The sequence below is a fragment of the Vicia villosa genome, linkage group LG5 (genome assembly GCF_029867415.1).
Source record: "Vicia villosa cultivar HV-30 ecotype Madison, WI linkage group LG5, Vvil1.0, whole genome shotgun sequence".
NCBI classification, from domain to species: domain Eukaryota; kingdom Viridiplantae; phylum Streptophyta; class Magnoliopsida; order Fabales; family Fabaceae; genus Vicia; species Vicia villosa.
Window position 1 is genome coordinate 146332073 of NC_081184.1, and position 10592 is coordinate 146342664.

At 32.8% G+C, this 10592-nt stretch overlaps 1 protein-coding gene across 3 annotated transcripts; it reads left to right on the forward strand.

Annotated features, from left to right (window-relative positions):
• The first annotated feature begins 2792 nt into the window (after positions 1-2792).
• Positions 2793-8366, forward strand: LOC131603040 (potassium transporter 10-like). Of its 3 annotated transcripts, none has more exons than XM_058875283.1 (9): positions 2793-3078; positions 3592-3769; positions 4711-4936; positions 5435-5680; positions 5805-5855; positions 5963-6223; positions 6421-6588; positions 6783-7037; positions 7127-8366. In XM_058875283.1, exons 2-9 carry the CDS (start codon positions 3644-3646, stop codon positions 8173-8175), a joined length of 2382 nt encoding a protein of 793 aa, XP_058731266.1. In that variant the 5' UTR covers positions 2793-3078; positions 3592-3643; the 3' UTR covers positions 8176-8366. The 3 variants fall into 3 exon arrangements, with proteins under 3 accessions (XP_058731266.1, XP_058731265.1, XP_058731264.1); XM_058875282.1 differs by having other exon boundaries at positions 3597-3769; XM_058875281.1 differs by having other exon boundaries at positions 2794-3078; positions 3588-3769.
• Positions 8367-10592: the final 2226 nt, after the last annotated feature.

The following is a 10592-nucleotide window of genomic DNA, read 5'->3' on the forward strand; positions in this document are numbered from 1 at the left end:
GATTAAAGCGTAATTAAAATTACATAATTTTTTATGAAAAAAAACTTATAATATTTTTTATGAAAAATTATTCAAAATAAATTTGAATTTAAATGATATTTTTAAATTTAAATGATATTTTTAAATTCAAAAAATATCATAGCAAATTAATGAAATACTTAAAATAATATTATATAAAAAAACTAGTTTATTAAATTTTTTATTTTAGTTTTGTTAAGTTTTTTTTATATATTATTATTTAACAAAAAAAAGTATGTTATACAAAAATATTTTTTAAATTGAAATAAACAGGGCACTTTTCTCTTTTTAATTTAAATAAGTGAGTTCTATAAAAAAATATGGCATTTTCTTCCATTTTTGTTTCATTAATTATTTCATGTCCCTAATGTGACCTTATTTTATTTGTATATTGGTGCAGTGTTATTTGATTTCATGTCTCATTATTATACTGTTTATTTGATTCAAATTGATTCATTAAATTAAATCTATTTATTTTTATTTTTTTTACAAAATTGTTGATTTTTTAATTGTAAATTTATACTTTCTCCGTCTCAAATTATTTGTCGTAATGACTCACTTTACACAAATTAAAAAATAATAATAAATGAAAGAAAGAATGATGACTTTACTAAATTATTTTGATTAATTATTGATGTATTTGAAATAACATAATATAAGTGAAAAACAATAAATTAAGAATATTTATTAGAGAGTACAATTAGAAAATTAAATATAAAATTGTATTGATAATCTAAAGTAACAAATATTTTAAAATAATTTTTTTTCTTTCAAATGTAACATTTATTTTAGAACTAATAACTTATTTCCAACTACTTTTTCTTAACATTATCAAGTTGCAACAACCTTTTTGGTTTGACTACTTTATAGAGTCAATATTATTCTAGCATTGGTTTTTGGTAGGAGGGTAGTCATTTTAGTCTTTTAATTTTTTTAGAATCTTTCACTCCATCCTAGGTATGGGTGGAAATAGGCTAGGCTAGGCTAGGCTTTAGAAGGCCTGAGTCTGACCTACGATAAACTTAAAAGGCTTAAGCCTGGCCTAAGGCCTATCATAGGCTCAGTTTTTTAGCCTAGCCTGACCTTTTTAAAAGCCTGGCCTGGCCTGAAAGCCTATTTAAAAAGTCTGTATCTTATTAAAGTTTTTAATTAATCTGTATAACTTAAGAAGTCTTGTAGGTCGACCTATATATACATATATAAGTGAACCTATTTAGCATTTGTTATATATATATATATATATATATATATATATATATATATATATATATATATATATATATATATATATATATATATATATAGGGTAGCCTATTTAGCTTTTTTTTCTAATATATATATGCATACATGAACCAACTTATTTAACATATCTCTAATATATATGAAAATATAGGCTGACCTATAAGGCTTCATAGACTTTTTTAATAGCCTAAGCCTGACCTATTAAATAAAATAGGCTTTTAAAAAGCCTAAGCCTGACCTCTTTATTAAATAGGCCTGGCCTAGGCCTATGTAGGCTGGGCCGTAGGCCCCTGTAAGCCGGCCTGGCCTATTCCCACCCCTAATCCTAGGTAGGGATAACAAAAATATCCATACCCGCGGACATCCGTTGGTAAAATCAGTCATGGATACGAGGTGGATAGTTTAATAGATATCTGCAGATAAAATAAGTAGATATTTAAATATCCATTTATTAATGAATATAGATATGAATTTAATGTTACGGTGCCCGCGGATATCTATATCCGTTAATAAATTATAAAAATTACTTAAATATTATTAGTTTATTATACACTATCTTTTCATCTTCTAACAAACTAGTCTCCTCATATACATATTTTTTTAGGTTTTCTTTAAAGAAAACATTTATATTCTATACAAAATTTATTGGGCATTTCATATTTAAGCTTCTTCTATACTCCATATCTCACTTCAACAATTCCACCGTCCAATCAACTTGTATCATTATTTTTCCTTCTAACTAGTGTCATCCTTTATACTCCTCTGTCGTTCGCTCTTCCACCATAACTCACAATCATAATATCATTTTTTTTTATTAAAAATGAAATGTATGCGATATTAAACTTTGGTGAAAATGAAATATTTGATAAAATTCTATTGTTAAAATAAGAGAGATTTATATGAATGTTATGTAATAATAACGTTTTGTTTCTTTTAAAAAAAACTAAAAAATATTTTTTTCAAAATATGATTTTAGAAAAAGAGTATTATCCATGAATATTTGTAAATATACGCGGATACTTTAATACCCGCAGATTATCCGTTTTGCAGATATTCGCACGGATATGAGGCTGATGTGGATATCATAGTTATCTACCGAGGCGGACACAAATATCATACTATCCGTCCTCATGAATATCAATTTACATCCCTAATAATATGGGTTTTTCACGTTCGTTTTCAAATATATTCCTTGCTTTCTTTCCAAGGTATATCTATGAAAATATATATTTTTTTAATTATTTAATGTTGAATTGTTTCATATATATATATAAAATTTTTTTTAACGTTTCTAAACGGTTCCATAGATACATCTACAAAACAATACAACATTAAATAAAAAAATAAAAAAAAATGAAATTTTATCGGATACCTAAAAGTGTCGTGATAATCCTTAATAGTTTTTTAAATATATTTTTATGCTTTTTATTAAAAAAAAGAAATTAGAAGAATAAAAACAAAATTCAAATAATATCATCTTTGGCCCCCACTTTCACACCCGTCCCTTTTTCTTTCTTCAACAACTCTCTCTCTCTCTCTCTCTCTCTCTCTCTCTCTCTCTCTCTCTCTAGCTTTCTCTTTCTCTGTCTCGCATTTGTCTACTAGCTTCAATGAGCCACAACACTCTCCTCTGATTTCCTGCTAAACGACACACTCTGCCTCTGCAACTATCTTGCATGTATTCTCTTCAATCTCCATTTCAATTTTCACAAGATTGCTTATTGTTTTCGATTATCCTCAAAACGGAAGCAAAATAAAAGCGCTTATTTGCATAATCCATTTTTGTATTCTCAGCAGATTCTATTCTACACCCATCAGGTTAGCTTACTTCAGAATCAGATAACACTTACAAAAAAGTTATCTTTTTTTAAAAAAAAAAATTAAGTGGGGTATAGTATAGTCACATGAATCAAATCCACATTCTTAGGTTTCAAATTTGAGTTTTTTTATAGATATTTCGAAGTTCAATCCATTCTTCAATCTTAATTTATAATTTTTTTATGTTAATTAATCAGTTTAAGTTCGTCAAAAGTTGAGCTTTTTTTATTCCAACTTTACTGAATTTTTTTCATTTGTTTAAGGGTGGACTAATATAAAGTAATTATATTTAATTGAAAAAGTGTTTGCTCTATTTGTTTTCACTTTTCATAGATGCCATGGACCAATCAATTTTACTTTCGTTACAGATTTTTTTTCTTCATGGTTTGGAAATATGAAAAACTTTGGATCCGGGTTGGATTATGCATTTATTTTCAAAGTGATTTTGAATTTAATGCCTTATTAAAGTTTTTTTTTTTTGGTGAAAATTTTATGTGTATTTTTTTTAGCTAGTGTAGAATTGAGGAAGAGGGATATAAGATAGTAAAGGTGAAGTGAGGTGAAAATGGGTACAAGAGTAGACTCAGATGAAGATGGGGATAACAAAGGTAGTATGTGGGAACTGGATCAGAAGCTTGACCAACCTATGGATGAGGAAGCAGGAAGACTTAGAAATATGTACAAAGAAAAGGTATGATGAAGTGTTGCCTCTTAATTTAACACTCTCTCTTTCTCTCTCCTCATATTCTTTGTATATTCATTACCTCTTTTATTAACTTTCTCAAATTATACTGAAATCAATGTTTGTGATTGTGGTTTTTAAATCCAACATTAAAATTCTTGTGGGAGAGCTTTGAAGTCCATTGACCATTGTGTTCTCTACCCAATTAGTCTTTGCAGTTGCACGCATAGAATTCCCGATATACACAGAAAACGCCATTTACTATTTAAAAGGATGGCAGCATTTAAGACACATAACTTGAAAATGGTGTATCGATACTCAGTGGCCCTGTTTTTTCCATTGCCAGCGTAGTCTCTATACCGCCACTCCCTCTGTCATTCCGTTTCCACCCCCTTTCTCGTAACCCTCGACACTCACATTTGAAAGGGTGGTTGGCGTTAAGTTAGGAGCAATGTTATCAAATAGCGGTGCCATGGCGGTTTTTGGGCTCGCCGCAATGGTAAATATCGGTCGATATTGCGGGTTTTTCCGCCACAATCCGCTATAACGGCGCCGCAAAGCGGCTATTATTGGCGGGATTTTGGCTCTTCCGCCATGGACCGCCATCGAAAAATCTGGTTAGGGGTATAAACTTATGATTATTCATTCTTATTTTTAATTTTGACATTTAATACATATTTTAGTTGCTTACAGTGAAAAGGACTTCATTTTAACACTAGTCGAGTGTAAAAAGAGTGTTTTCCTTAGAACGAAAAATCCCCCTCTACTCGCAAACGCATTATGGAGCTTGGAAATAAAATAGTACCTCTGGTCTCATACCAAATACAGATGATTAGAGCTATTTGAGCACAAATATCAATGTTTATTTGATTACGAAGTTGAGAACTTTCTGTGTTTTTCATATGCATTAATAAACTAATAAGTAAGTTGCCGCGTTTTTAATTGTTCAGAAATTTTCTGCACTGTTGATTCTGCGACTTGCATATCAGAGTCTTGGAGTGGTTTATGGAGATTTGGGCACTTCACCCTTGTATGTTTTCTACAATACATTTCCTAATGGTGTGAAACATGAAGATGAAGTACTTGGAGCTCTTTCTTTGATTATCTACTCTCTTACCTTGGTGCCTCTCCTCAAATATGTTTTTGTTGTGTTAAGAGCAAATGACAACGGACAAGGTATCGGTTGTTTTGTAAAATTTTGGTGCTTGCGATATATGAGATTGTACAAAGGAAATACTTAGTAGTGTGTTGCAACATTACAAAATGATAACCCGTTCCTGTTTTTCCATTTGTAATGATATTTTTTCTCAATAAGATTTTCCTATAGCGTACATTCAGCATAGTTAATATTTATATCTTGTATGGTAAATTTTGAAATATACAAATTTAAAATGGGATCAAAGTAGCCAATAGCGTTCTATAGCGGCGTTAGAGGCTTAAACTTTTTTTTGTTGCTTTTCGTATATATAAATGCTGTAACGAAGTAGCGCATAGTTTTGTATAGAATGGGTGATGTCTGATTATAAATTGACTAATTTTATTGATATCAACTATTAAGATTCCATGACTGTAAATAAAATATACTCGCATCGCATATAGATCATTAGACAGGTATGCTAGTTTCAGACTTCTGAGCTGCAACAAATTTTTACGAAACTAACATTTGTAGAGCAGGTGGAACACTTGCGCTTTATTCCTTGCTTTGCCGACATGCAAAGATAAAAACCATTCCCAATCAGCATCGCACTGATGAAGAACTAACAACATATAGTCGTTCTACCTTCCATGAAAGGTCATTTGCTGCAAAAACTAAAAGATGGTTGGAGGAACGGGAATCATGGAAGAGCGCCATTCTTATTCTTGTTCTTGCTGGCACCTGCATGGTTATTGGAGACGGGATTCTCACCCCGGCTATATCAGGTATGCATCCCTTCTCTCTCAAGCTAATTAGTTTTCTTTTTTCTGCTTTTCTTGAGTATCAATCTTAATGCGTCTGTCTATTTCATTTTCAAGAGGCTAACAACCATATCTTCTTCCATTGTAGTTTTATCAGCCGTTGGTGGCATCAAGGTAAATCAGCCCGACATGAATAGCAGTATGTTCCTACTTCTGTAGTAAGACAATTTGCTTTCTATTTTCCACCATTATTCACGGGAATTTAAGTTTAGCGCTTTTGAAAAGCTTCTTTTTATTTGGATGCAGGTGTAGTAGTTCTCGTTGCTGTTGTAATATTAGTTGGATTTTTCAGTTTGCAACATTATGGAACAGACAGAGTTAGTTGGCTCTTTGCTCCAATTGTTCTCCTTTGGTTTCTCCTAATAGGAGGTATCGGTATATTTAATATCTGGAAACATGGAAGCAGGGTTCTTAAAGCTTTTTCTCCTGTGTATATATATCACTATTTCAAAAGAGGCGGAAAAAAAGGATGGACTTCCCTTGGTGGTATCATGCTCAGTATAACAGGTAAAATTACATTTTTGTTGCTTTTGATTTTTTTCCTTCATGTATTATCGTGTGTTCTCTGTTTTTGTTTATCGTATCTTTTTACTTTTGAAATGAGCTGGTGTTCTGACAATTGGTATTAGTTAGAATCATTAACAGATAAAGCGAGTAGTTATTTATTTTGTACTTGACAACAACTTGTGAATGAATTTTATCAGGGACGGAGGCTCTTTTCGCTGACCTAGCTCATTTTCCAGTCTCAGCTGTACAACTTGCATTTACTCTAGTTGTGTTTCCTTGCCTTCTTTTAGCCTACTCTGGACAAGCTGCATACCTTATGAATAACATGGCTCATTCACAAGATTCCTTTTATCGTTCTATTCCAGGTCAGTTGAACTTTTTACGCAATATTAAAATCTTCATTTCTGGTATACCTATAGAACTTAAAAATATTGTGGTAATCAGCAAGTGTATCGACGCATTCAGGATAGAAAACTTACTGCCTATTTCTTTGCTAGAATGATGCATATTTGTTTCTTAATTGTCTGTTCGATGTTATTGATTATCTTTAGTTTTGCAGAAAGTATATACTGGCCAGTATTTGTTGTTGCAACAGCTGCAGCTATAGTTGCGAGCCAGGCGACAATAACTGCAACTTTTTCGATTGTTAAGCAAGCCCTTGCTCATGGTTGTTTCCCTAGAGTTAAAGTTGTATATACATCAAGAAAATTTGCTGGCCAGATATATATTCCAGATATCAATTGGATCCTTATGGTTCTTTGCATTGCCGTCACGGCTGGTTTCGAAAATCAAAACCAGATTGGAAATGCTTACGGTAAGTTTTTCCCGTGTCGAATGCTCCAATAAAAATGTGAATTTACAATTAAACATTCCGATGATGTGAATTTACAATTGTCATAACAGGTACTGCAGTTGTGATTGTCATGCTCGTTACGACGTTCCTTATGATTCTAATCATGATATTAGTGTGGCGCTGCCACTGGATTCTTGTACTCGCCTTCACTTGCTTATCGTTGATTGTGGAGTTCTCATACTTCTTCTCTGTAATCTTCAAAGTTGATCAAGGTGGATGGGTTCCACTTGTAATCGCGGGAGCATTTCTTGTCATAATGTATGTCTGGCATTATGGTACACTGAAACGCTACGAGTTCGAAATGCATAGTAAGGTCTCAATGGCATGGATTCTCGGACTCGGCCCAAGTTTAGGACTCGTTCGTGTACCCGGAATTGGATTAGTCTACACAGAACTGGCAAGTGGAGTACCACCAATCTTTTCTCATTTCATCACCAACCTACCAGCCATCCATTCCGTTGTTGTTTTCGTATGCGTTAAATACCTTCCTGTCTACACCGTCCCTGAAGAAGAGAGATTCCTTGTCAAAAGAATCGGACCAAAAAATTACCACATCTTCCGATGTGTTGCACGGTATGGCTATAAAGACCTGCACAAGAAAGACGACGAGTTTGAGAAAAAACTCTTCGATAACCTTTCGATGTTTGTTAAGCTTGAATCTATGATGGAAGGTTGTTCAGATTCAGATGAATACAGTTTATATGGACCAGAAACCGAGTTGTTGCCAAGAGATGGGTTGTTGAATAACAACGGGAGCACGTTTTCTTCGAACGTGGAGTTCACAATCAACTCAATTGATTCAATAGTACAAGTTAAATCACCGCCGCCAAATGTGAGTAATACTGTTAGGTCCTCCGGTCAAGTGAGCAGCCAAACCGAGATCGATGAAGTTGAGTTTTTGAATAACTGCAGGGATGCAGGGGTGGTTCACATATTGGGAAACACAGTTGTAATAGCAAGGAGAGATTCAAATTTCTTCAAGAAATTAGCTGTTGATTATATATATGCATTTCTTAGGAAGATTTGCAGGGAAAATAGTGTGATCTTCAATGTTCCTCATGAGAGTCTCTTAAATGTTGGTCAGATTTTCTCTGTATAGTAACCTTACAAATCATTTTATGATTGCCATCTCATACAGAGTTGAGGTAAGTTTGGCATATGAACAACACCTTGTTTGTGATAATCAACTCTTTGGCAATTATTTGTTCAAAATTGGAAGTAAATATCTGAGTTAACCGCCTTTTCTGTTGAGATTACTTTCAACACACAAGATGATTGCGGTTCTTAATACATCGTTTGTGCATTTCAAGACTTTAAGTAGTATTATCTATCGCCGTTTAATATAATATTACATCTGGTCTTATTTATTAGAATAAATTTACTTTTTAAATTCATTGAATAACTAATGTATATCGGTTAAGTTATACTTTTACCCTGATGTCTTAGGTGGTTAAGTTATACTTTTACCCTGATGTCTTAGGTGGATTTAGTGACGTGTGTTCCAAATCAAAAATTGGGCAAGGATAACAAACTCTAAACCTTAGGAGTGTCTTTACTTTTTAGTAGAAGTTGAAAACGTTTTCCAAGCATAAATAGCACGTGGGATGAGGCTAGTGGAAATGGACAAGTTGTTCAAAATTCAGGACTAATTATTAGTGTTTTGTTGTAGTATCATAAGTGGAGTTAGTTGATTCATGTGATGGGGATCATGGAGTGTTTTCATTCTTGGTTTGAACTATTGGTTATTGAAAGGAACTATTCAGCATTATGGTGTGAGGGCATCAAAAGGATTGTGGGTCACAACTAAGATGAAACCAACCCACTCATAGTGTCTCTAGATGAGGAAGTGCTAGTTTTAGGATGGAACTAAAAAACTAGGGACTGCAAATTGTCCCTCATAGTGGTAAATATCGTCCCTCATAGTCGTAATTGTTAGGCAAATATAAAAATAAACAAACATTGCTTATCTAAGTGTATTAAAATTATTTAAATTATATTGTATATTTTTAGTTTAATAAAAGAAAGACATGATTGCTCTTTGTTTATAATTATATTTGTTTTATTATAAAATTAAATTCAAACTTTTTTATTTTATTTCTATGTCATAATATTTAATTTAAATTTTAGAGTTTCAAATGGATTGTAAAATATTTTAAAAGATATAGATGAATTGTTTAAATAATTGAGAATTTAATGAGATCTATTTAAAGAAGGGTCTTGCTAACCAGTGCCCTCAGGGAAATGGTTAAATATTCCTAAAAAAGTAAATATTTTAGAGAAATTTTAATATTTCAATTTCCAAGACATTAAATACGCAGATTACTGAGATAAAGTTACTATTTTTAAGTTTTAACCATTGTCCTAAGGGCACTGGTTAGCATTTTCCTTTAAAGAATTATACTGGATTCTTTAGATGTGGATGCTTTTAAAAAAATATTGAAGTTTGTTGATGAAAATAATCTCCTTTATGGTTTGATCATGATCCGTCCTTTATAACCATCTACCTTTTTTTTAAGTGTATCAAACTTACCTATGAGATAGTTTCTAATCCATTCAAACCTATGTTGTTAATCTTGGGAAGCGGCGCGACACAGTCAACCCCAAAATGGGAGCGGCGCGGAAGCAAGAAGCGGCGGGGGTGCTATTTCACTATTTTTATTATTTATTTTTTAATTAATATATTTTTTATATACAAAATAAATAAATAAAAATAAAAAACAAGGGTTTCAAATAATACTGAGGAGTGGTGTTTAGAAAATTAAACAACTACTTTTAGGTTTATGGCCAAAAAATTGTAAAAAAAAGAGCAACAAAAAAACTTGGGCCCATCATTCTGAGTCAAACCCTAAGTTATAAGCATGAGAGAGAAACGTGGAGTGACAAAAGCACCGCCTGCCCTAAGTTAAGAAAAAAACATGTTCTCTCTCTTGTTTGTTGGAAATCATTTTGAGAATCACATCTTTCTTCTCTATTCTCTCTTACTCCCTCCGTCTCATAATAAGTGGCTCATTTGCATTTTTTTCTTGTCTCAAATTAATTGTCCATTTACAATTCCAATGCATCAATCATTATTATTTTTCCACTATTATACCCCTATTTATTAACTTTCACGTTATTCAACTACTATTAATAGGGGTATTCTAGTAAATGACATTAACTTTTTTTACTAAAACCAACACATCCAATCATTTTCTTAAAAACCGCGCATTGCTCAAATAAGACATTTATTATGAGACGGAAGGAGTATCTCTTATCTCTCGCGATCACTGCTATACTCTCTTCTCTCTCTGCTCTCTCGCCACCTGCTTCATTGTTTTTCAGAAACTGAATCGACCTGACCTGTGAAAATGGAAAAGCGGTCAGAAGCGACCGCTCCGAACCACTCCAGGACCCAATTTCACGGACACTAAAGCCGCTTTGAGCCGCTTCACCATTTTGCGCTGTATCGATACCACCGGAAGTGGCCTTGACGATTTTTCCGCATCGCGCCACTATAGTTGTCGCTCCAGCCGCTTT

Excerpts from the sequence above, each read along its gene's own strand:
- LOC131603040 (XM_058875283.1), top strand. The coding sequence starts at position 3,644 with ATGGGTACAAGAGTAGACTCAGATGAAGATGGGGATAACAAAGGTAGT. Across the intron at positions 5,856-5,962 it reads TCAGCCCGACATGAATAGCA|GTGTAGTAGTTCTCGTTGCT; the intron begins GTATGTTCCTAC and ends ATTTGGATGCAG. Across the intron at positions 6,589-6,782 it reads CTTTTATCGTTCTATTCCAG|AAAGTATATACTGGCCAGTA; the intron begins GTCAGTTGAACT and ends TTAGTTTTGCAG.